Source organism: Chaetodon trifascialis, chromosome 11 (genome assembly GCF_039877785.1).
Source record: "Chaetodon trifascialis isolate fChaTrf1 chromosome 11, fChaTrf1.hap1, whole genome shotgun sequence".
NCBI classification, from domain to species: domain Eukaryota; kingdom Metazoa; phylum Chordata; class Actinopteri; order Chaetodontiformes; family Chaetodontidae; genus Chaetodon; species Chaetodon trifascialis.
In genome coordinates this window covers 8,491,871-8,518,675 of record NC_092066.1, presented here as the reverse complement: position 1 = coordinate 8,518,675, position 26,805 = coordinate 8,491,871, and the positions used below count along the sequence as shown (strand labels likewise).

General features: G+C 44.2%; 1 protein-coding gene across 1 annotated transcript; it reads left to right on the top strand.

The window, feature by feature from the left end:
* The first annotated feature begins 464 nt into the window (after positions 1-464).
* On the top strand, positions 465-25,950 carry yes1 (YES proto-oncogene 1, Src family tyrosine kinase). The gene is made up of 12 exons (XM_070973732.1): positions 465-868; positions 11,353-11,643; positions 13,342-13,441; positions 14,974-15,072; positions 16,200-16,303; positions 16,511-16,660; positions 17,968-18,123; positions 19,867-20,046; positions 20,950-21,026; positions 21,795-21,948; positions 22,364-22,495; positions 24,570-25,950. Exons 2-12 carry the CDS (start codon positions 11,361-11,363, stop codon positions 24,776-24,778), a joined length of 1,644 nt encoding a protein of 547 aa, XP_070829833.1. The 5' UTR covers positions 465-868; positions 11,353-11,360; the 3' UTR covers positions 24,779-25,950.
* The last annotated feature ends 855 nt before the right edge of the window (positions 25,951-26,805 follow it).

Genomic DNA, 26,805 nt, shown 5'->3' with positions numbered 1-26,805 from the left:
TTTAGAGCAAGATGTCAAACATTACGTCATTCATCATTGATGACAATAGTTATCATCTGTGGTGTTAATTTATACAGGACCACAGCAACCACAAAAGACATGTTTATTATTTATAGACCTGCTGTTGTTTAGTGACTCCCAAAGTTGAGGTCTGGGTTAAAAGTTAAATCCCCTCAGGTACACAAAATGGCGTGAATTTTGTCAGACTTTCTTGTAATTTTTCTTGATTGGGCTTTATTGGTGTGTGTGCACATACAAGGAATTTGACTGATTTATATGTATCTAGTTTTAGATGTAATGAAGTTAAAAAAAATAAGCATAGATCAGCTGGTAAACATATGTAACTGGTGACGACATTTCTTTGTTTTAAGGGGTCAAAAGCCAGAAAGGTTTGCAGCCACTGTGTTAATTTGTGTTTTTGGATCAATTGAAGCTGAGCAGCCGGATGTACGAGTCTAATCTGAGTACCCGAACGCCGCATCATTCCGTCTTTGGCCTCGTCGGCTCCTCGGTCCTGGTCCGGCTATTGTTGTGTGTCTTTCAGGGCAACCCCGACCTATCAGCGGCCGGTGATTTCTGGATATTTTAACTGTTTTGCTCGGCTCTTAAACCGCCATATTAAGCGTTCTTTGTCAGCGGTGCGTCCTCGTTTTAACGGAATATAAAGGATCCCAGCGGAGGACTTTGGGCCGGTGAAGTAGTTAATCGGTATGGGACAGACGGAAGACTGAGATTCCACGTTAAGAGACTGCTTGTGTCGGCTGTTTCCACTTCTTTGGATTGTCGACGTGAAATAAAAACGTGGGGGAGAAAAAAATCACAGGCACGCATGTAGCCGAAGTACAACACTGCAAAGGTCGCTTTTAAGGTAAGAAGAGCTCGCCAGAAAAAAGTCACATTTGGTCCTGGAAGTGAGCGATCGGGGCCTTGTGGTGCTGTGACACTTGGAGAAAGTTGGGAAATGCATCAGGAGAGTTTCCTCGGTGTGTTAACATTGTAATGAAGCTCTGACTGGTTGTTAACCCTGAACCAGGACTTGCGGATTTGGGATGGTTTGATTGTATCAGTCGAAAACAATGAGGAAAGACTCCCAAAGCGTCCTGGAACAAGGCGAGATTTTTACATTTTCTCCGTTTTTGCCGTGAAATCACCAGAATCACATCAGATCACCTCTTTAACTTGTGTAGCCTCGTTTCAAATTCACCTTTGGGTTCCTTTCAGACAAGTTTAACGTTAACCACCTACCCCCTTTCTCTCTGCCTCACCCAATCTCTGTCTCTCACTACAGACACACCATCAGCTGCTGCAGGCCTCAGCTGTTACAGGCCTTTATTGCAAGACACACTGTCTTACAGCAGCTTACAAGATGACAAAAGCTCTATAATTTAGGCCTTTTGCCATCATTTCCAAGCATGTTCTCACCTGCTTTTATTGTGCTGGTGCAACCGTGCTTCTCATATTTGCACACTCAACAAAATGAATGTGTAATAAGATCTAAAGTACAGGAATGCTGTTGTACTGTCATGTTTGGTGTGTGTGTGTGTGTGTGTGTGTGTGTGTGTGTGTGTGTGTGTGTGTGCGTGCTCGTGCTCACATATTCACTGTCCCTGATTGTGCATGTGTCTGTTGGTGTGCTTATATACTCTGGTGCCACAGTAATCCTCTTCCGCGGTAATCCCTCTGTTAGTACAGACCCAGTTGGCTGGACAGTCGTCTCTCTCTCTCTCTCACTCACACACACACACACACACACACACACACACACACACACACACACACACACACACACACAGCTGGAATGGAGAGGGCTGTTGGCAGACGAGTGAGGAGCGCCAACAGGTGGTGTTGGCCGGGGTTCAGGGACTTGAGTTTAACTGGAGACAAGAAGGATCCTCGCATACTCCTCGAGTGTCCTCACGGCATGAGCCAGCCTCTACACTGTCATTACAGTTCGCTGATTAGAAGCTCCAGATCTCTTCGGCCTCGGCAGTGAGGTCAGAGTCACAGCGCGACACGCTCTCATGTTGGCAGACTGAACGAACGTTCGGATTTCTGAAGGCGAAAAGAGAATCCTCAGATTTCGGGTGGGCACGGAGAACAAGCTCCTCTATTTTATGGCTGGAGGATGCATCGTTCTCTGTCCCAGCCTCACTCCAGCCTTTGACAGTCACAGCAGGTGGCCTCCATGGCATGAATGGATTCGGAAGGAAGTTCCTCTCTCTGGCCTCCCCCGCCGACCCCCTCCGCGCGCTGTGATTGGCAGAGATGGCAGGCTGCCCCGAAGATAACACCGATCTGTGCCTCAGAGAGTGTGCCAGGGAAATTACTGAGTTACGCTTCAGTAATGGTTTGCAGCCCCGGGTACCTTCTCGTCTCCCTGTGATTGCGGCCACTGTTTACGGAGCAAGTCCGCCAACTTGGCTTTCAGGCTGCTGCGCTTGATTTATCTTTCATAGCACGAGGCGTTTCGGCCTGTAGAAATAAAGCGCCGCTGTTTGCCTCAGACATGTAAAAAGAAGAATAAAGAAAACCTCTTTGAACATTGTGATGCACGTGCTCAATAGTAACCCGATGGCCTTTCTCTGAGTGCGGAAATGATCGATGGAAAACAAATCAACGACATTGTGGTGATCGATAAAGCGCTGAAGTCATTTGTCAAGCGAAAATGCCAAACACTCACTGCTTTCTGCTTCTCAGATGTGAGGATGTGATTCTTTTCTCTGTTTTATATCAGTGTCAAATGAAGATTTTGGTGTTTGGGGTTTGTTTGTCAGACAAAACAAGACATTTGAAGCTGCTGCTTGCTGACATCTTTCAGTATTCTCTTACATTTTACTGCCTGAAGGATTAATCAATAAAGCGTTTTCTATGAAAATAGATTCAGGCCTGCTTTTTAGTGTTTTCATGCTTCACAATCGGGTTTAGTATCCTTAGAAAAGCTTTGATATCAGTGCTGATACGAGACCTGACTTTCAATACTGATTATTTATTTTACTCTGAGAGATATCAACGTGCCTTTTTATACTCTATTAGTGAGCCCAGCAGGCCGTTTCCTCCCCCGGTGATGTATAGTAGCGAGGCTACATCTACATCACAGCTGGATGTGGTCAGGTGTGACCTGATGTGACCACACTCAGCTGTGATGTTGAATGTGGCCCTGGGTTCAACAGACCTCAGATCAGAAATATCCCAGTTGCGCAGCGTGCACAGGGCTGGGTTGACAGAGGCGTGTTGCTTCAGGTAGCAATGACACGAGGAAGGTGATACGAGAAGTCCAGCTGGAGTAACAGATGAATGCACTAGAAATGAAAGCACAGTGAGACATGACTGCAGCTCTGGAAACTTATCACAATGCTATTTATTTTAGCATTCCTCAAAGGGATTCCTCTGTTAACAGGTGGTGCACTCACATATTTGATTGGTCAGGTGCTTTGCTGGATGACGTCTCAGTGCACTTCAGTTTTTTTGTTTCAAGTTTGATTTCCAGCTTGATGCCCTGAAGACTAACAGGACGAAGGAATAACTCCCCACGATTCATGAATGTAGTTACTGAATATACAGCCTGGACGAGTGCGTCAGTTTGACTGCAGAGGTTACACAAGGCTCAAAGGTCGAAGGGCCTCTCCCAGTCGACTCCAGAGCTGCAGCTTGACTGATTTGGTAGAACGGTGACAAGAGTGAAGAGCTGCATCCTGTTCCTTACTCAGACTTCACGGTGGTCACAGATATCTAATTTATACACACCGTTGCCATCAGAACTATACTTAACCATTGTTGGGAGCAGATACTCTGGAGTTTGTGTGATAAAAATAAGCCAAGTATAGAAGGAGGACATGAAGACGGCTCGTTGGACACTGTGTAGTGAAGGGTTTTCTTCTCATTTAGACATTTTCTTTGCTACTAACATGCTTTTCTATGACAAAACCTAAACTTTTCACTTTGTTTTGCACCCATTGTTCCTCTTGGAATGCCAGACTTTAATCAAATTTTCATTTTCTTTTAAGAGGGGTGTCAATTCTTCTTGTGATGCAGGTCTGTAAAGACTGGAACTGTATAACTGGGTTGCCCCTCAGTTTAAGTGTTAATTTCGGATCGTCAGTTTCAGAAAGATCCCATGTTTGAACGGTGTGTCGTGAGACGGTTTCCGAAGATATCCAACCATTGGGCCTGCGGTTCTGACAGAGCATACTGGCCCCTTAAGGTTAACAGTTTGGCCTGGTTACGTGTCGTGCTGGGATTTCTTCTCCTGAATGGTGTCTGCATGCCAGCTACAGCAAAAGCTTCCCTCCCGCAGCTCTCCAGCATTGTTGTATTGAGCCTTGTGGGAAGCAGCAGCCTGTGTCTCCTTAATCTGACACGGCATCACTGGCAGTCTGGAACACAGCCCCACATGTCACATGTCCTTGGATCTGGTCTGGCTCCAGCGTTTGTTAGAGGCATACCGCTGCCTTTTGTGCGCTCTCATACAGTAATGCCGAGAGGAGAGTTATTCACAGATACATGGGGGAGCATGTGCGTGATGTTACTTGCATTTCGTGTCATATTCAGTGCAGCTTGTTTAAAGTGTCCAAATAGAGTTTGTCTCCTGGGTGCTAAAGATAACTCGAGCACTTGAACCCATCCAAAGGGCATTCAAATACAGGTTTGTTTTTGTAAGCATGTAAAGTTATAGCACACGCTAATTAGCAATTTGCATTTGTTCATTAAAGTGGGACCCATGACCCACATCTGATGAGCCTGAGGTGGTATTCAGTGTTCCCTCGGAGCCACCAAAAGAATGGCACATTTCTTCCCACTAATCTCATTGTTTATCTAACAGCCTCATTTAGGAAACCATCTGAGAGCGGATGCAGTAATCTGCCTGTAATTTAATTTGCTGTAAAGTCGATTTCAGCCGTCATTAGTTTTGGTAAATTTGTCATAACAGAAGAAACACTGGCGGTGATCATCCTCTTCACCACAGAGACTCTTTTTTCTCAGCCTAATGTTTTTCATGGAGGGTTTTTCTTTCCGGCACTCATGTAATTTTCAGACAGGGCGGGGGTGGTGGGTACTCACTGAGGAACGCTACAAATGTGTGTATGGATGAAGTTATCGGTAAAACACCATATGCTGCACACGGCGGTGATTGTGTTTAGTTGCTGCAACAATGAGTGTCCATTCATAAGAGCTGTGGTTGTAAATCTGTCCCTGTCTACTGAGGCATCTGGGTGTTTTGAATATTTAATTGGAACTGTTGGTTTGATTGATTGCTGGTTTTTTTTTTTTGGCTCCACTGTAAGGACAGTGTGTCTGTGCCCTGATTAGCATTTGTGCTGCTCAATGCATGTGTATGGGATCGTATAGCTCAGGGGATTGTGAGTGTGCTGGGCTCTGTGGGGGAGCGCCACAAGGTACTTTCTCTTCTCTCCATAACAAAAGGTAGATGTGACTGACAAAAGAATAAATCGAAGGCCTTTCTCTGGGTGCTAAACAGGAGGGGTGGTCTTTTCTGCTCTTCAGAGCACAGTTCTCCACTGGTGGTTCAAAGCGATTTGTTCTGTGAAATGTTTTGTTGTTTAAATCGAAATTGTACATCAACATTTCTTTTTTGCTTTTGACAGAACGTAACCAGAACCTCGAGGATTGAGATGGTTTGAAAGAGTGAGTTTGGTATTTTGGAGATTTTGAGACCGGTATTGATCTGATTTTAGGATCAGTTGTGGACATCAGCACCATGTCAGTCACTGTTCCTAAATCCTGAGCAGTCTTCTTCTTTAAGACCCCCAATTGTCCTTAAAAGTCTACTGTGTCTAGGGACATCTAGTGGTGAGGTTGCAGATTGCAACCAAGTGAATGAAAGAGCAAAAGGCCTTCTTTAGAGCCAGTGTTTGGTTTGTCCATTCTGGGCTGCTGTAGAAACATGACAGACTCTGGATCAGGACCTGCTCCCTCTGTAGATATAAAGAGCTCATTCGCAACACTTCTTTTTTTCAGATGATTATACACCACTGTAAACCTACTTATGCATATTATATTCTGCCAATAGGTCAGCCTAAATGCTTCACACTGGTCCTTTAAAGAATGAGCTGTTTAGTCTCTGTAGAAGCATGAAAAGTGAATTATCCGCAAAAATGAAACCTTCTTATTATTTTTTTTATTAATGGCATCCTTTTTGAATTATTAACAAACCACAGTTTAAAGTGATGTTTAAAGTGATTTCCCTACATCGATTCTGGGTTTGGCTGTAGGCCATGTTTGTATTTTGAGCTGATGGGGAGGGGATCCAAAGTGAGACTTGTGGGCATTGAGATGTCAGATCATGTCATCTCTCATGGACCTTTTAAGGGAAAATCCTCTGGCTGCATAATGGCCAATCATAAAGGAAAAGGGAGTTATCCAGGCTGTAGTTACATGACAGAAATCTGGGACCCTGAACAGAACGTGAAACTGCTGATAACTGATTCTGCTCGTCCACACAGGTTTTGAAGTCGCCCACACACTGATTCACATCAAGTCACGGTGCCTTTATCCTCACTCTAGTTGTTGATCCTGATAGTTGGCTTAATTTTTAAGCAGGTATTCCACATAGTATTAACGCTGAGGGACACAATCTGTGTACTTACAGTCATCATGATCACCAGTAGACTGCTCTCATCAGGATTAGCCCCCGCCTAGAGTGTTTGATTCCAGGACACGGCTGAGGATTTGAACCATTGATACCTTCTTTAAACTCCGCTGACACTCTTCCACCGTGTTGCCTTTCAGGTCACCATTCGTTTGCTGCGGCATTAGCATTAAGGTCGGGCACTAAGTGTTTGTGGCATTTGAAAACACGTCATGGTCGACATGTGGTCGACAGGATGAGGTCAAAGGTGGAGCTCATGTTTGTGTTGGCTTCTGCTCCGATGTCCGTGGCTCCAGGCTACGATGATGCGGAAAACATATATTTGTGGTTTAGCTCAGCCTACTTATTGAGATATTGCACAATACAGTGAGCACCAGGAAGTTCAAAGCACTTGACTTGAGCTGCAGCTAATACTTGTTTTCATTATCTGTTTATGAGACAGTGGGGTCTGTGAAATGTACAATGTTAAAAATAATGAAATCTGCCCTTTACAGCTTCCTCAACCCATAAGTGACTTCTTGAAATTGTTGGTAGAATTACATAAGACAAAGACAAGCAGCAGTGATGATTGCGTTGATTTGAGCTGTGAAGGATGTTAATTGTCGCTGGTGTCAGATTAACAAAGAATCAAATGGCAAAAAGCACCCAGATGGCCCGTTTTATTATTTTCTAGTTGATGTTATTCTAGTTCTAGCATTTATTTCTGGGATTTGCAGGTTTATTCATTCTTTCCTTTACATTCAGCTTTGTATGTGACACTTGTTTTTAGCGCTCACTTAACTCTTCTCTGCACGTTCCTGACTCTTAATTATATCTCTTATACTTAAGCAGACCAATGAAAAATGACGCTCTTGAGATGAGAACTGGGAAATATCATCAAATTCAGTTTTACACCTGCAACATTTCTCTTCACAGCTCTCAGTCTTACAGATATGTTCCGTGCTGGATATGCTGCGTATTATCCAGCTTTAACAAAAGGCCAGGAGTGCTGCTGTGCTCGCAGAGGTCGCATGCTGTTGCCACCAGCTGTTATTGGTTATCATGTGTGTGGTGGCAATCCTGCAGAGGATGTCTGGTTTCCGGAGTGGCTGTAATCTGTGGACCAGTTAGCTGGCCAGCGTGCACGATTTCAATATAATGCTCTGATTTGTTCAAATCTCACCTTCATTCACTTCTCTTACAGTTTGTATCTGATGTGTAGACACAGAGTTAAATGCAAAAATACTAATAGTGACTGAATGTCTTACTTAGCTGTTGAACTGAGGGGACTGTTCACTGTCTTTTTAAAGGATGGCTGTTGGGTGCAGCGTCAGTCTGCCTTTCAAACTGTCCTTCCTGCTCTTTAAATTTCCCCGTTTCCCCTTATGATAATTCATCTCCAGCCAGCCTTCTCACCCCATCTTTCATCCTACTGTCTGTTTCCGCTGCCTCAGCGTTGGCTTTCAGTTAGTGCCATTTGTTCATGGGAAGAAGTCAATACACCATCCGTTTTAAAAAGAGTACATCCATAGATTGATTGTTGACCGTCATTAGGTTTAGTTGTAACGCTGCCCTTCACAAACCAAAGCCCCTCGTTTCAGGAGAGGCCAAATAAATTGTTTTCTACACCAGGGGATTTAGTTTTAGATCCAGTTTGACAGAACAAAGAACTGCCAAATCAATATATCATCACAGATTTCATTTTTGGGCCCTCGGTCAGCTTGTGGATGAGTGACAGATCAAATGTTTTCTGTGAAGACAAGTTCAGATTATGACACAGAATGTTAGAAATGAAGCCCAAAGAGAACAAATATGGATAAAAACATCAACAATGGAAGATGTGTGTTGGGTTTTTAATGAATCCTTTAGGAACTGTTGATTGTGTTTCCATGGAGGCAAAGAAGCTGTCATTAATAAGGGCTTAACAGTTAATCGCCTTTATATCAAATTGCTATTGGAGTGTCATTTTCAAATCACAAGCAGTTTTAATTAGAACTTCAAGCATTCACGTCTTAACAAGCTGAACAACATTTGTTAAAAGTTAAATGTCAAACATCAACTTGGTGGTCATAAAAACAGTCAGTTGTCATTAAAGCTGGCAAACTTAGTAAGCCAGAGCTAATTAATGAGAACTGAGAGCTGGCCGAACTACAAAATGAGAACTGCTGGCTGCAGTCTGGTTAATGTGCTTTCTGCTTTTGGGTTTCTGCAGTATTCATGCTCATCCAAAGATAGTTTTATGGAATAAAAACACCTCTCTGAATCATTTTGATGTCTGGAAAGATGCAAATAATGCGTCATTTTGCTGTTAAAAAGAGCAGAGTGAGTGGGGCTCATGGGCTCACATCATTTTCTCACAGTTAGCAGTTAGCTGTCAGCCTGCTCGACTGGTGGGCAGCGAGCAGTGTGGAAATCTCTGTCAAACTGCGAAGCACATCATCTTGTTGTTAAGCTCATCACCTTGAGTTTGACACCTCTGAGATTCAGTGCTGTGAAGTAATTTGTCCCGTCAGTCTGAGAAGCTAACGTTAGCTCAAGCAGCTAATGTCAGAAACAAACCAGAGTCCACTGCACAGACTGACCTTAAAATACAACACTGAGAGCTGAAAAGTGTTTTTTACTGAGGCACAATAAACCTGCTTGTAAATTAAAACCTTAAGTAATGATGCTGCCTCATGATGTCGCCTGAGGCTCTCAAACTGTTATTCCATGAGCCAAAATCAAGCTGCAAATGAAATACATAACATGCAGATTCTTTAGATGTACATTCTTTAGATGTATTTTATTCAGCCGAGGCCAAACTCGCAGTGTTAATGAAAGTGAACAATAATTCATGTATCCACCCTGTGATTTGGATTCGCTCCAGGGTCTAATGGGATCTTGCTACACCCTTCCACCAAGTTTCACGAGGAGTACTTTTTCGGTAATCCTGCTGACAAACAGGCCAAACTGTCCTGAAAACTCTACCTCTTTGTCAACGGTAATAACCAGAACATCAGATTTATGTGACTGCGTCACAGAAATATGGACACAGCAAGACCAATCCCAGATAGAACACACATTTACCTGCGTTAGTAGATAGGTGATAGGTGACAGGTGGCCACTGTGGGCCACAGGGCTGTGAAGTGAGTCCTGTATCTGCCTCTTGTTTTTTTGTCCTGGCTTTATTTGCCCTCTGTATGAATGACAGCAGCACACACCTCTGTGACAGATACCAGTGTGTGACCAGCCGCTGATGGACATTTGAAACTATGCTGTAACATTTTACAAATGCCAGGATGTGAGTCACTGACAGCGGATCAGTCTTGGAGTTTACTGTAGGTCCGTCGTGCAGGGGCGGCTCGTTTTATTGTGTACACCTGGAAAGACAAACAGAACTCCTTGATAAAGAGGCCAAAGGTGACAGAAAAACGAGCAAACGGAGCAGGACCTGTCAGCTCAAAACACACACGCACACACACTCATAAACTGACACGCATTCATCTGTGACTGGATGCTCTTCTTGCAAGAACGACTTCTCAACACATTAAACATCATCTTTCCTGCTTGAAGGCAAACAGTGCTAGAGCCAAAACATGACTTCAGAGGAGAATTTTTTTTTACCTTTCTGTTTATGTGAAGTTATCTGGTCTTAGTCCTCAAAGTACAGCACGAACGCACACACACACACAAACAGGGACTCATATATCAGAAAGCTCAGGAGGGGAGAGCACTGACTCTTAACACTGACGGGCTTTTTGCCTCTCACAAATCTGTGTCAGTGATAGTGGGATCACAGAGAGTTAAGATGGCCATAGGCTGTAATAGGATCTAGTTTCGAGCTCGGCTGGCTTGACAGGCTTTTGTTGAGACTTGTAAAGTCATATGAGGTCATCCGTTGGCTTGCAGCCTTTGTTTCATGGATGGCAGAGTAATGCCAAGACCCCCCAAAGAGCTCCAGGCTAGTATGAACAGTATCATAATTACTTCTCTCCGTTTGTGACACAAGCTCAGCCTCACGACAAAGCAAGAGATCAAGCCTTTCAGGTTCTGTTGTTCATTTACACACCAAAACACCACTTTGAATTTTGGATACCGATTTATTTTTAAGCGTTGAGATCACATTGTAAAGTTGTTGGCAACCTTTTAAAGCTGGGACTCACATTGGGATTTTTGGGCCTGTGCCAGGCTGGACCAGTTGGTGCTGGTTGGACAGCATCACATAGCGGGAAATATAATGATTTAAGCGAAACCAGACCATTATCGAGAACAAACAGTGCAAAAGCTCGGTTGCTCCTGTGGAGTTGCTTCACCTCCAGCTCTCTGTGCAGACTGTGAGGGTGTTTGTGGCACATGCATCTCTATTCATAAAGGAACTCACCATTTTACCTCCATTTCTTTGCCCTGTCCGTGCAGCATGAATGAAAGCAGACTTTGTGTTGGCTCCCCATGTCTGTGTTGGTACAGCGACGCAACAAGATATAAACAAGATGTAATTTGTGTTCTTAGAGGATTTTGCAAGCTACCTAGTGACGCAGCTCTAATCATAGTCTACCTGTTGTTCAGTGAGTTGAAGACTTAAGAAATCTGTGGGATGCCTCGTCTTTCAATATTCTCTGTTCAGAGATTTTAACCACTTGTACAACAGGCATCTTTGGCATACGCCCTGTATTAAAATGGGAAACTATTTTTCCAGTCTTACTTGTGATCATAGTGCCTGATTTGCATGCGTCCATTTGCCAAAACTCATTGTTAATCAAATCTTCCTTTTCCTTCTCCCCCTGCAGGCTCGACGATGGGATGTGTCAGGAGTAAAGAGGACAAGGGCCCGGCGCTGAAGTACAGACCCGATAACTCGAATGCCACGCCGGTTAACACCCACCTGGGCCACTACGGGCCTGACCCCACCCTGATGGGTCATTCACCAGCTATGAAGACACACAACAACAGCTACAACAGTCACGCCGCCGCCCTCACGCCCTTCGGTGGAGCGTCTTCAGTCATGACGCCGTTTGGCGGGGCCTCCACCTCCTTCACCTCAGTGGCTGTGAGCAGTCCCTTCCCCAGCGTCATCACAGGTCAGTTCGAGGAGAGGATTTAAGGCTTCACAGGGAGACACATGGGACCTGCAGCGAGGGAATCTGCATATCTGAGAATACAAGGCTTTGAAAGTTTCTCAGCGTGAATGAAATGTTTTTTATTATTCAAAATAATTCAGAAAACTTTGTGTCCTCGAGCCCCTTCAGAGAACAAACAGAAATGCAGAAGCTGTGCTGCTTTTTAATGGGATATAGATCAATCTCAGATCCCATCGGCTATTGTCTCACAAAGATTTAGCCTCCGGGGCCGTCAGCCAGTGTTTCAGGGCTTGTGGTGCAGCCAGCGGATATAAAGATGACTGATATCTGGGCCAAGACTTCCTCTTCCGTGTGCAGGTCATTGATTACGGTCTGATCAACAACTTGACTTTCAAACTCGACAACAATGTTTTGACCAATAAGAAGGTAAATCGTCCTCAGACGATAGCCGATTGGTTCCGAGATTACATTTCAGGCAATGCAATCAGCCTTTTTCGCTCTCCACATGGACTGTTTAACTGCATGCAGCCAAAGCCCACTGGAACATGATTGGTCAACACTACTTGAACTACAAGCAGAAGATGTCCAATACCAAATCTTGTCCCTTGCCTGCAGATTCTGATTCATCTGTTTATAAAGATTGGATATAAATGAACCAATTAGCAAAACTAAATACAACCCGACACTCCTGAAACATTTCCCTCCGTTGTCTGACATTTCACTCTGTTGTCATTAAGTGCAAATCAGTGTACAGCTTTAGAATGAACCCTGCTGAGCATGTTTTATGCACAGGACGTTATGAGCAGCAGATGTTATGCAAATTAGACTGTGGAAATGAGTCAGCCGAAACATCAAGGCCAAAGAGAAACCCAAAATAGGTCTGTAATATGGTAAGCAGTGCAGCAGGCGTGGCGTCTCCGGAGCCAAAGAAAACAATTCCATCCACTGAACTCAATGGATTTAGCCATGCACGTTAAAAGTTTCTACTCAATAACAGTTTGACTGAGTAACTTTTTGATTAAGGGTTTGCTGGTGGAATGACCAATGTGAAAAATAATGATGCAGTGTCGGGTCGTTAAAGCATCATAGATTGGATGGGTAAATTATGCAGCAAATGCACACAGCAAAGAATGATGGTTCCTCCTGGAACACACACACACACACACACACACACACACACACACACACACACACATCCCCTGTCCCGCTCTCTCAAGGGAGATAATCTGGCCTGAGGGGCCGCTGCAGATCTAATCCCGCCCGTTCAATTTCCTCCTCCAGATAAACATATCAGAGTGCTGTTGTCTCGCTGCACTCTGCCACCGCAGACCGTGGACAAATCAACTCTTCTCATTATGTAGACCAGATTAAGTGGCACCAATTTGGAGTGACTGACTTGAGGCGATGCCGCAGGGTTTGGGAACCGTGAAAGGAATATTGTCTTTCCCTTGAAATAAATCAGTGTTCAGAGAGCTGGTTATGTTTTCAGCCAAGGCTCTGAGGAAGGAAGTGGAATATTTCGAACAGAAAGTCGTTTTGTTCTCTGGTTCAGTCTTGAATTGTATGAGAATAGTTGGGGTGAGATCAAAATGAATGTTTTTTTTGTCATAATTCTGCTTTCATTTGGTTTCACTTGTTCTTATTTTCATTTTGAGATTAAAAAAACCTCCATTAACGCTCCGTTTGTCGTGCTTTCAGGCGGCGTGACATTTTTCGTAGCGCTGTACGACTACGAAGCAAGGACATCAGATGATCTGTCATTCAAAAAAGGAGATCGCTTCCAGATTATCAACAACACGTGAGTGCATTTGCTTTTTACGCTGAGAGGCTCCTGCTGCGTGTGTGCGTGTGTGTGTGTTTAATCCCTCATTGTATTCAGGTCTGATATTAAGGCTGAAATCTGTCTGGGTTAATGGATTCCTCTAATGGGCCATCTGTGTAGTCCCCGTCGCTTTTCAGATCATTCCCCTAGTTTCAGGTATTACATTTGGGTTACAGTTTAAAACATACCACTGTTTGTTCATTCAGTAAAATACAAGCAATGCACACAATAAAATAGATGTTAATAATGATAAAACATTTACAGATCCTGTGTTCAGACTCACACAGTGAAAATGTCCCTGAAGGTCAAAAAACCCTCAATTTTGCCTTTTTTTGCCACTTAGGTCCTTTATATCCAGAGGTGCATTTCATCAACATAACACTAAAGCAAATAACAATAAATGAGGATGAAAGAGGACATTCTCCTCCACTCATTCCTCTCCACCCACTGCTGCAGCCTTGTCTTTTTCCCCGGCGTGCACAGGTGTGAAAACAGGCAGAGCTCCAAGAGCTCCACAGATTCATCTCGCTCGTCTTCAGACGCGGCCCATGAGCGCGTTGCGTTCGCAGTCATGAAAATGCCATCTGCTTTCAGAGAGGAGGTGGGAGGACGACCGATTTGCTCAGTTTTTCAAAAGGGCCAGGAGACAGATTTTCCCCACTCCTCAGATCCTCTTCTTTGAATTTCAGCATGCACATGTGCTGTCAGGCCTACCAGACGCTGTGGCTGCATGTGTGCTTCCTGTGAATGCAGAGTTCTAGAAAGCGTTGAAACAGCAGAAACTGAGCTCATGTCACACAGCTCTGAGCATATTTTCAAGTAATTCAGGAACATTTCTTACAATTGTGTAACTAAGTATCTTTACTCCAGCACAGTACTTCAGTACAAATTTGAAGTCCTAGTACTGGAGTGTTTCCATTTTCCGCTACTTGCACATCATTTCCATTTCTGAGAGAATATCGCACTTTTTAATTCACCTCGTTTATTTGACAGCTGTAGCTTTCCAGATTCTCTCAGATTCAGGCTCACTAGGCTGATAAAACACCCATCGTGTCACCCAAAGAGATGAAAATATCCAATATTTCTGAAAGATCAGAGATGCATTGATTGATCAGTGTTATGATCCGTTCATTTCATACATTGATGCATGTCAGTTGAGGGCTGTTGATCAAGTGATTTTCCTTTTCATACTTTGAGGACTTTGGTTGATATTTACATACTTTTACTCATGTCCGATATTGAATGCAGCACTTTCTCTTGTGAAAGTGTTTTTCCAGTATAATGTCGCTGCAGCTGCTCACTGCTTGACGCGGCTTATAAACCGCACCCCCGATATGATGACTTGGATGAGTGACGTGGTTGAATGACGCACGCTGTGACCTTGTTCCTTTCCTTTCCTCGGCCACTTTCACACCTTTAGTCTTCTTTTCAGACAAGCTCTGTTTTCCTTTCGTGCCTTTTGATTCTCTATTGTGTGTTTCTGATTTCTAATGTACTTCTCTCTTCAGGGAAGGCGACTGGTGGGAGGCTCGCTCCATCAACACCGGACAGAAAGGTTACATCCCCAGTAACTACGTGGCTCCAGCCGACTCCATACAGGCTGAGGAGTAAGAGCTCGTTACCTTTTCTAACTCTGTCTGAGGCCATCTCCGTCATCCTCCTCCGTTTCTTTTTTCTAAAACTTTTATTTTCTCCTCCTCATTCCTTTCGTGTTTCTCACCTTGCTCAGTTAGCTCTCCTCCTCTGATTAGGACGACATGATGCGGCTGGGCGGTCACACGTTGTGACTAACCCGTCATGTACCAACATGGCAGAGTCGAAACAATGGAGGCCTGTGCGATCGCCGAGAGCCGGTGGTGTTCCCATTGCTGCTCATCCGGTGTGACAGAAACGTTGCGGGACTGTGCTGTTTTTAGACAGTTTTGACCTGGTTTCTCATTGGCTGACGGACATTTTACTAATACTCGATGTTTAAGCAGCTCATTAAAAAAAAATAGGGTGAAGCAGCCAGTTAACTTTGCCTTTAGTCTAAAAGAGTGACAGCAAGTGATCGACAGGATTTTTTTGGGGGGGTGTTGGTTTCTTCTCACTTTCAGTCTGGAAAAAAAAAATATGCCTGTGAGGTGAGACAATCGAACATGACTGAACTTGTAACGATGCCTCGGAATAGATGGTGCGCTCTTTAAAAGAAGACAAAGACGAGCTCGGTTTTAAGATTGTTTACAGCTGCGAGCGAAATGGTTTATTATTCAGAGCAACAGGAACGAACCTTTTCAAAGCACCCCTCAATGTAACGAGCTAAAGATGTATCGCTCGGAGCGAAGTTAATAACAGCCTGTAATTATAGCTGTATGGCCTGAATTATTTTGACTAAAATGAGATTTCATGCTCTATAGCTGCGTCAGTCTGTCTTTGAGGGGAACCACATATGAGCCACATGTAGTTTCCTGATGTTTAATGTTAAATAACACTGAGCATATTTTTACAACCCTGATTCCGTGAAAGTTAAGTTGCTTTGTAAAACAAATAAATAAAACAACCTGAAAACTTTTTGACATATGCTCAACTGAAAACAGTACAAAGACAATGTGTTTGCAGACAGGATTTCTAAGATTGATAGAAAACCAGAGCCATACTTTTACTGCACGGATGAGAAGATGCTACTTGTTGTGCAGGATAGCAGACTGAAGGCTCCTCCTGTGATCTGACTGTCTGACTTTCTCTCCTTTGGCAGATGGTACTTTGGTAAAATGGGCCGCAAAGATGCTGAGCGTCTCTTATTGCTTCCAGGGAACCAGCGGGGCACTTTCTTGGCACGAGAGAGTGAGACGACCAAAGGTACAAAAGATTTAATTGCAAGAATTGGTGATAATACATTTTTGTCCTTATTCATATATGTGCAAGCTGCAAACTGTGGTTTTATTGCAACCAGATGTTAATTTATACAGAACAAAAGTCACATGTCAGAGTATCCGTCATGGTGTAGAAAGCCTGAGATGCATGGCAGATTTGAGAGATCTAACTTCATCTGTGTGGATTTTAAAGGTGCCTACTCTCTGTCTATCCGGGACTGGGATGAGGTGAAGGGAGACAACGTCAAACACTACAAGATCCGTAAGCTGGACAACGGCGGTTATTACATCACCACGCGGGCCCAGTTTGAGACACTACAGAAGCTGGTGAAACACTACACAGGTATGCAGCCTGCAGACAAATTGTTGTTTACAGCTCGACTGCAACTCTTACTTGGAGCAAGTTTGAGTTATCTGGACAAACATGCTGATGCTTATTATCGTCATTTGTGCATATGGTTGTGTTCTTGAAGTGTTTCTGCAGTACGTGTGGGCTCTGCTGTTGTGTCATTTGACATTGTAGCTGAAAAATTCAGTAGAAAATGTATTATTCAGCTGCTGGTCTGCAGCTGGGAAATATATTGAATATGTTTTACAGAGCTTTTATTTATTTATTTTTTTCTGCAGTGATTCTGAAGCGGTGCTTTCACTGACACGGCTGTGGATCAGTAGTCACGACAAAGTCCCAAAAAAAGCAAAACCATGTTACACTTAAGCCAAAAAGAGTTGTGAATGTAAAAATGTCCCATAAAAAAGAGTCTTAAGCCAGCTGTAATCTGCACGGTATCGATAAGCAGCTGTTCCTAAAATCCAAAGAGGACTGTCACAAGAAAGGGTGGGGATGATGTAAACACACGCAGGACAAGCTGTTTATGAAAAACTTTGCAGTCAGACTCCCAGAAGCAGAGCAATCCATGAAGAAGAGGATGCTTTTTGAGTCTTGACATTTGATTTTAGGTCTTGTGTTGCTGACCCTGCCCTGCTTATTTCCACATAATTCATGTAATTCACTAACTGCGGCGCTCTTAGTAATTGATGACGGGTAAATTCGAAGCTCCGCACTCCTTTATGCTCCTGTAAGTGTAGCCTTCAAAGCCCAAACACGCAGAAAAGGTTTGTAACATCTTACCTGTTCAGTGGCTTGAATACAGCAGCCTGGTTTTCACTGCTTTGCCCTCTTCTGTGAGCAGGATTCAAAAGGGATGTTTCACACGACGGCTGCTGCTGCTGCTGCTGCTGCTGCTGCTGCTGCTGTCGGCTCTTGTTGTGCCTGAAAAGGCTGCGATACCAAAAACAGCCCCCGAATCTTTTTGCAGCTGAAATTGAAATGAAATTGAGTTCGGCACGGTTCACGTCATTGTGGTGAAAGTAGCAGGAAATTTGATTATTTCTAAAAGGGAAAAATAAATGTTTGCTCTGTGAGGAATGACTGTGGAAATGATGGGTCAACACTTCTGTGTGTTTGCTTTGCTGCGGTTTGGTTGTACTGTGCTGCTGTTGTCATGTCGTGATATTTTATTCATCACATGTTTGCAGTCCACCTGCTGCGGCGCGGCTCTGCTTACTGCTTGGATCGTGTATTTACTCCACACTACGCAGTGACTGTGTCTTAATTAAAGCTCCTACTGTGTTTTCCTCCTGTGTGTCCAGAGCATGCAGATGGTCTGTGCTACAGGCTGACGACTGTGTGCCCCACCGTGAAGCCTCAGACTCAGGGACTAGCCAAGGACGCCTGGGAAATCCCACGAGAGTCCCTCCGCCTGGAGGTCAAACTGGGCCAGGGCTGCTTCGGAGAAGTCTGGATGGGTGAGACGCCATTGCTGCTGTACTCGGGCACACGTTATATGTTTCAGAAACACACGTGCATGCATATCTGCTGTGCGTGTTGTGTTGTAAAGTGGTTTATGAATGAGCCTCGGAGCCACAGAACCCGCCCCCAACAAATGCTTCCATAATGAGTAATAGCTGGAAGCTCGGTGGCATCGTGACCACTTGTGCTGTCTGTAGCTTAATGGACAATACTGTAATACAGTTAACTGAAGGGAAAACAGAGAATATGTACCATTTACTGCTCTCTAACAGCTGACTGCAAACCAGGCTGCATCTTTATTGTAGATCCTTTTAAGCCACATTTCTCACCAAGCAGTCCAGTCCAGGTCAGTCCAGTTCATTGCACATTAGAACAGTTTTTACCAGATATTTTTCCATCCTGTTTTGTAGTTGCCCTTCTTTTGAGGTACCTAGCACACTGATCTGATACGTAACGTTGGAGGTAAACCGCTGCAGTCTGCAGTAGTTTCTGTGTTTTGTCCCACAGAAACAGAAAATGAAAAAGACTTTTTGGTGTCAAATTCAATCCATGAAGAATCCTGCATGAAGTGGGTGCAGGTTGAATCCGTTAGCAGCTGCTGAAGGTAGATTCAGGATCTGTCCTGTCAGGACTCACTGAGATTAGTCCTCTGTCAACAACACACTTAATGTTTGACTCTGACACTGATCATGAATTAGTAAAGAATATAAACAACAGCATGGACGTATACATACGCAGCCATTAGGCCTCACATATAGAAACAAAACATCCCCTCTACATTATTTACAACTCATGTAAATTTAATGTAAAATGACCCGAAGCAGCAGATGCTCCTAAAGTTTAGTCTAAAGAAATCATTCACATTCGCTCGAAATCGAGTGGGACTGATCTCAGTAAAGAGCTGCCACTCTGGCCCACATACTGATGCATATGCTGATTACGGATTGCTGTTGGTTTGCACACTGACACGCACACACACACAGCTCAGTAATCACAGGTCACCTCCTACGCTTCAGTTCTCGGGCCTGCGTGTGAGACGGGGGCCTTTCAGCGAGCACGACGCTCTTCTTTCATCACTCAGTCTTTCATTAAGCCTGGCCTGCAGCAAGCCTCGACCTGCGAGCCTCCGCTGTGCAATCCCAGGAATCCTCTCCGTCGCTCCCTGCAGCTGCTTGTTCCTGATGGTTTTCTGCTCCCGAAACTCCCTCCATGGCGACATTTCGTTTTTTTAAATGCATTGCGTTTCACTGGTTGACCGTCGTCGTTCTCCCTTTTTCTCGCCACAGCATGTGATTATTATTGGATAGTAGCATTGCCCTACTTTATCCTTCAGCTTGTGTGTGTGCATGCAGTTTGTTCAGCATGATTCATGAAGGTCAGCCTTATGACGGAAGCAGTCGAGCTCATTGTATGTAAGCAGGGCGTGAGTAAGTGGCTCTCGACCAGGAAGTGGCTGATTATTTAAGCTGTCGTGTTCTTTGTCTCCCAGATGCTTCTTGCACATGGGAACAGAGCCAGAGATCACTGGCACGGCCGTTGATTTTAGGATTGACTTTTCCAATCACTTAAAAGGGGTCAAAAAGTCTTAACTGTACCTCGATGTTTTGGCATTACAGCATGTGTCACTTAATAAATTGGAAATGTCTGAGATGATTTATTTAATCAATAACACCTTTCAAGCTGCACAAATAGCAATGCTGGTTTATTTCAAACATGAGTGATGGTTTTGTTTCATGCAGGCACGTGGAATGGCACCACTAAGGTGGCCATCAAGACCCTGAAGCCGGGCACCATGTCCCCAGAGGCCTTCCTGCAGGAGGCTCAGATCATGAAGAAACTCCGACACGACAAACTGGTGCCTCTCTATGCCGTGGTGTCCGAGGAGCCCATTTACATTGTGACAGAATTTATGGGCAAAGGTAAGGACAGGTGGACGCACCCGCTTCTGCTAATTCACTTGCAGATTCTGCCAAAACACCCACCTTCAGGGCTGTCGCTAAATAAAGTCACCAACTAGTACACAGCTTAAATCCCTGGAGCCCCATATCAGGTAACATGCAAATGATTTGTTATCAGTATAACCTTGATTTAAACAGGAAAGGCCATTGAAGGCCAGCTCTCTTTTCAAGCACGCCCTGTTTACAGTTCAATGAAAGCACACGAACGTTACGGTACACATCAGCAAATTCTAGAACAAACAGGACATCATCTTCATCATCAAGAAAAACGATGCATTTATGCTGCTCTGTGTCCTTTAAAGGGATTTGAATTGATTAAAAGGGATTGGCTCGTCTAATTGTGCAGGCTTCTGCAGATCGTTCCACTTGTGTGTGTTTCCCTGACTCAGGATTAACACAAGGACCAAATAGTCTGGGGACCTAGAGCGGTGTGAATATGTCTTTGTATCTATAGATTCAGTGTGAGTCTACAGTTAAAAATACATGTAAGACGCCCAGGAAGTTTGCCAAGAAGTGCTTTGTACATAAATAGATCAATGCTAGTTATTTAGTTCTCCCTCTAAGCATATTAAAGAAACAGACCTCAATTCAGCGTAGTGGGATTAGCTAACAGCACTTTATCATCAGCAGTTGTGCAGCCTTTGAAAATTGCTCTAATGATAAGTAGAATAAAACAGTCTATGTGACGGTGAAGTAAGGACGTTAAACGGAACTGAACTCATGATCTTCACTCTCACGTTGCCTTCAAGTGCTTTTGGTTATTTTAATGTTTTCTGATGCTGAACTGGTGCTACGTTTATTTTTGGTGTTGCCCAGACAGACGTATTGATTCGGCTTGACTGTGCTCTTCCTCACTCTCAACAGGTAGTTTACTGGACTTCCTGAAGGAAGGAGATGGGAAATACCTGAAGCTGCCCCAGCTGGTGGACATGGCTGCACAGGTAGGGTCTGAACATGAACACAGAAACTCGCCTCAGCTCACCTCACCTGCCCAGGTGCTGTTTGAACTCTCTGTGCAGGAAGGAGCCTCATGCTTCAGCAATAAAACAAAGAGAGCTGCATGTGGGCAGGGTGTGTGTAGGAGTGTGTCACTCAAATATTCAGTCCTTGTGAGTAAGGGTTTCAGTTTGTCCTCCTGCTGGCTGTCATATTTATTTAACAATGCTACCTGACGTCTCCTCCTCCTCGCTGTATGTGCCTCCCCTCGCACTCCTCCACTTAACTGCCTGCAGCACTTAAACGCTGCTCATCAGAGGCCACTTGAGCTCGCTGGTTTGGTCACCTACTGTGATCTGCTCTTAATTCGCCACTCTCCACGCTCCCAGGCCCCCTCTTCTCCTCCTCATTCAGCCGAGTGGAAAAGTGTTTGAGAATGAGAGCCAGGCAGGATGAAACCTCGAGTCTCCCCCGGGGGAGCTGACAGCCACACTGAGGAGATGTTGGATAGTTGTGTTAAAGATTTATCCCGACTTGTCGCAGCTGCACATGATCTCTTTTCTTCTTTGCCATTGTTCATCCTGCAATAAAATCTGGGTCAAACGGTAGATCAGTCAAGTGTGTATTTCCTGGATTGACAACTCACTGCAACTCCTCTTCATTTGTAGTATTCACAAGTAATATTTCCAAAAGATTCTGAAATTTGCTTTGGTTCCCGACACCGTTTTCTGTTCGTTGACCCGTCCTGTCTGTCCCGTCCAATCCTGTCCCAGATCGCAGACGGCATGGCCTTCATTGAGAGGATGAACTACATCCACAGGGACCTGAGAGCTGCCAACATCCTGGTGGCTGAGAACCTGGTGTGCAAGATCGCTGACTTTGGCCTGGCTCGGCTCATCGAGGACAACGAGTACACCGCCAGACAAGGTGTGTGTGAAGAGTGCACACATGCGCGCGCGCGCGCACACACACACACACACACACACACACACACACACACACACACACACAGAGGACTTGAATTGGTTACACATTTATTCTGAGGCCTGAACGCCAACGCCGAACCCTCATTTCATCTCTTGGCATAACTACAAACAAACACTGGTCTTAAAACAAACAGTGAGTTAATTGTTCAGTCCAAAGCAGGACTGTCAAACGTTCTTTTGTTCCAGCTTCTTACTTGTTGTTTTTCTGTATCTTATGTGAGATTACACTGAACATCTTTGAGCTGTGGATTGTTGGTTGGGCAGAAAAAGCTGCCAAAAATGAAAAAACAGTAGAAATAATCAGCTTTTTTTAAGGCTTACTCCTCCTGCTTGACTCTTTATTTTCTTAATTCCAGGTGCTAAATTCCCGATCAAGTGGACGGCCCCTGAGGCAGCTCTGTACGGCCGCTTCACCATCAAATCAGACGTCTGGTCGTTTGGGATACTACTGACTGAGCTGGTGACCAAGGGCAGAGTACCGTACCCAGGTAACGTGTTTCCTCCGCTCCCTTTCATTGTATACAGGAAGCCTTTTCCTGCTTCTCTTGACTACATTGCTCCCAAAGACCGTGAATGGAGTGTTCACAGGTTTCCCTCATGGAAAACGGGAATCGTCCATTCATTTTTGCCTCAGGATAATTCCACCACGCTGGTCTGATTCTTCATCATTTGAGACTTTTTTTAGTTTTTTCTCACACATGCGGATCAGAATAGAACTGCATGTTGCTCATGTGGGTCAGCGCAGATGTCTGATGAGTTATCAGTGCATGGGAAAGTACCCCTGCCTCTCTCATGCACGTCTGGCTCTTCCTGTCGGCTCGTTTCTGCCCCCTGCTGTCTGAGAGCGGCACTGCAGTGCCTGTCTGGTGTTGACACTGTTGGACTGGCACTGATTACAGAGCGTACCATATGGCAGACTTAACCACCATCTCTTGTCGAGGGCCATCTGGCTCCTGTGGCTTTCTTGGTTTCAGTGCAAACCGTTCGGTCTAATTAATTCACCTCAGAGCTGTGCATTCTGGGGGCTGGAACCCCCCCCCCCCTTTTTCCCTTCATCAAAATTGTAGTATGACTCACCAGACATTTGTGGCTCTTGTCCTGCTGTGCTGCAGTCTTTTTGTGGAGCTCTATTTCTGTTCCCTAGCTTGATAGCGTAGCAGCAGTTTGAGGCAGGTATACCAAGACTGCATACCAAGCATCTTGCATGGAAACACATCATCTTTAATCTGTTTTAGCCTGTGTGTATATATAGATAACATAAACTCACTCAGATATATGACAGGCGTGTTATTAGAGCCCAGGTTTTCAGATCCAAGACATAAATCACGCTAACACCTCAGCATCTGACACTCCACTATCCTGGTCTCAGCAGTTGCTCTGGGCCTGTCCTCTGTCCCAGTGTGAGATAACCTGATCCCCACTCTCCCACCGAGGGATGGAGGCTGGGGAGGGGGGATGTGGCTGTGACCGTGCCACTGACTCTGTGTCATAACCTCTTTTAGCTGCAGTTGAGCTCCCCATGGGGCCGTTTCTGAGCCGTGTCACAGGGTTCAGCTCACTGTCTTCCTGTCCTGGGAAGAAATCCACGATGCTGGTGCTCTGACAGGGCAGGAAGAGACCAGAAGATGAAGCAGTTCTGTTTGGTTTTTCTCTGACATTGTTGCAGTTGATGAGTAATAAACATTTTATTAGATTTAAACAGGAATTTCTGTCATTTAGTACATGAGCCAGAGACGGCTGAGACATCTTACATGTAGAATTACATTTAATTTACAGTATTTTTGCCCTCTGTTTTAAGCTTGGTGATGACTCTTAGAGGAAATAACAACCCCTGCTCCCCTGAGGCTGAGTTTTTTTCCACAAGTGGTTTGTGTGGGCATTTTCATGCTGCTGTCAGCTGCATGGTGCCAACATTTTCTACGGCTTCAGGCTGCAAATTGGGTTGTGTCCTAATCAAAAACCGCACCATTTTTCTTGACCGGAAAACTCGCCAAAGGTTCCCTCAAATAAAGCCGTGACGAGCCGCAACCAGCAGGCTTCAGGCTTCAGAAGTCCCTTCAGCGATTTTTATTCTGTTTACACAGGAAGTGAGACCAAGCACACACTTGTTTCATCATCACGGAGCCTTCAGTAATTGCGTCCTCAAAGTTTTGTCCCCCCTTCATCAGATTTGAGCGAAACTCTGTGTCCATGGTCAGGAGATAGCAGCTGATGTCTTTAGTGAGCTTAATGAGGATTGTTCAAACGCGTTTTGAGTTGTCTGCAAATATGAAGTGCAGTCAGTACAGCACTTCAGATTTTGGTTAACACTTGTCCCCATAGCATGCACCGTGAAATGGGTGAAATTCTGTCCACTGGATTTTGAGGTACGCGTTTGTGGCGCCCCCCCATGGATCTGTCTCAGAATGCATTTTTACACCATCTTGACAATTCGCCATGTCTTCGAAACATTTATTTCCATTTTGCGTGCATGACTACAGTCCTTTCAAAATAAGGTACTTCTGATTAAATTTGCTGTACCAATGCAGTCCGGTCACATCATATTTCTTGTGTTTCTCGTAGGTATGGTGAACCGAGAGGTACTTGAGCAGGTAGAACGAGGGTACCGCATGCCCTGCCCCCAGGGGTGCCCCGAGTCCCTCCATGAGATGATGAGGCAGTGCTGGAAGAAGGAGCCAGATGAAAGACCGACCTTCGAGTACATCCAGTCCTTCTTGGAAGACTACTTCACAGCCACGGAGCCACAGTACCAGCCAGGCGACAACCTCTAGTCTGGGGGGTTTGTGGGTGAACTCTGGGGTCATACAGAGGTACATCAGTGGAAATCAAAGCTTGGGACAGCAGTACTTCAACAAACGAGAAAAGCCTTGACGAGGCTGCCGAGAAGGAGGTTTTAATGCTACAAACCAGTCCACAACCACACTGGTGTATCTGCAAGTGCAAGAAGCAAATGTTTTGGGAGGTAGAGGTTTGTCCCTTGTGCACCCGGGGACCAAATGTTTGGGGAGGTGTCCATCTGTGCAGATTGGTGCTGGTACATTAAGCTCTGGGAACCCTGCTGATCAGAATAATCCGTACAGACTGGCCACAACACTGTGATCAAAAAGAGAGGGATTTCCTCCTAATTTCAAATTAATGGTTACTTGCAGGTGCGTTTTTTTTTTTTTTTTTTACATTTTTAAATGATAAATGCCCCCCCCCATTGTTTTTTTATTTCACATCACAATTCTTTGATATTGGAGTCAAGATCTTTTATGTACATGAGCTTGGTTTGAATATGTAGGTTGGTAAGTATGTTTTTTTATAAGTGACCAACGACTGTGGTTGAAGTATGTGCTGTGACTGTAAAGCTTTGATGGAGAACGATGAGATGAGTAAGTGACAGGGGTGTAGTCTGTGGATGCAAGAATGTACTGAGCGGTCGGAGCGGGTGTACATACAGCATGTGCATACAGATGTATTTTTAGCAGGTGTGATCAGGTGGATGAATGCGGACATGAGAAGTGATTTGCACGGTTCTTTTTAACACGGTCACTCGAATGGCAAATTGATTTATTACACTTTTTTTATTTAAACAGGGACTTGAAATCGTAAAGAGGTATTTTGATAATATACAAGTGCAAAAACATTTTTCCTGTTTAACATTTTATAAATGTTTCGAAATGGACATTTCATTTCAGCTGTGAAATTTAAGTCAGATTGAGTTTGTTTCTGTCGGGAATTAGCGTCTTTTGTTCGGTGCACAACTCTCATTGCTGTAAAAGACTCTAACATATTTCTCTGTGTATTGCACACATCTGCACAGGCTGAGATGCAGTAGATGAGTAATCTCACAGTAGATGGTCCACACAGGATCTGCGTGTTGAGTTCACATCATGTAAATCATCCATGCAGCTGTAGCATTTCTTTCTCCTCTCCTCAGTAAAATGCCACCAACCTGTGACTGAACGCGCCTTCAATGTCTTCACTTGTGTGTCTGCTGGAGGGAAAGTTTATCCAAAGCCAACAAGAAAAAAAATTTTATTTGTAAATGCAACTATGCAAAGTCGACCCGTGATGTGTTATGAAATGAGAAAGTGTCAAATGATTTCTGCCTGTGTCAAGCTCCTCTTATGTTTTTTTTGTTTTTTTTATTATGATTTGGATTCCCAGTTGTAGAGATGACGGATCACTTCTGGAGTGAAGTAATGAGAACCAGACAGGACAAACGCTCTGTGGTCAGGTCAGGACGTTAGTGCTTTCATAGGTGTTGAGACTCCAAAAGTCCAATAATAAGTTCTTAGAGGTACTTCCACTGTCTGCCCGACGCTTCGTGATAGGAAATTTGAAAAGATGTCAAAGGCATCTTCTCATTCAGTCAGTAAGCTTCAGGATTGGACAAAGATGTGAACATTTTTTGTGTTTCTTTGTGTGCGTCACTCACGAGAACCTAACATGATTGTTGATGGGACTTCATCTAGTGGGAAGATAATGAAATTAATGAGAATGGTAACTAATATGATTTTGTACAGAAAAAATAAAAGTTTTACTCAAAGCTTTCCTTTAATTCTCTGACAATGACCCTCGCTCAGATTCAGTCTGATCTTTCTCGTCTTTGAAGCGTGGTGAAGCATTTACTGATCATCAAGACTCCTCACGTGGAACGCGTCTGCATTTCATCGTTTTAGGCACTTTTAAGTAAGTCACTCCTACTTGTATTTTATTTGTTTTATTTATTTACACCAGAGTTATGGATACAAAGTACAATTTCTTCTTTTTGCAGTCAATAAATAGCAGTGATTGACATGGTTCAGCTTTA

Excerpts from the sequence above, each read along its gene's own strand:
- yes1 (XM_070973732.1), top strand. The coding sequence starts at position 11,361 with ATGGGATGTGTCAGGAGTAAAGAGGACAAGGGCCCGGCGCTGAAGTAC. Across the intron at positions 20,047-20,949 it reads GACAGAATTTATGGGCAAAG|GTAGTTTACTGGACTTCCTG; the intron begins GTAAGGACAGGT and ends CACTCTCAACAG. Across the intron at positions 22,496-24,569 it reads GGGCAGAGTACCGTACCCAG|GTATGGTGAACCGAGAGGTA; the intron begins GTAACGTGTTTC and ends TGTTTCTCGTAG.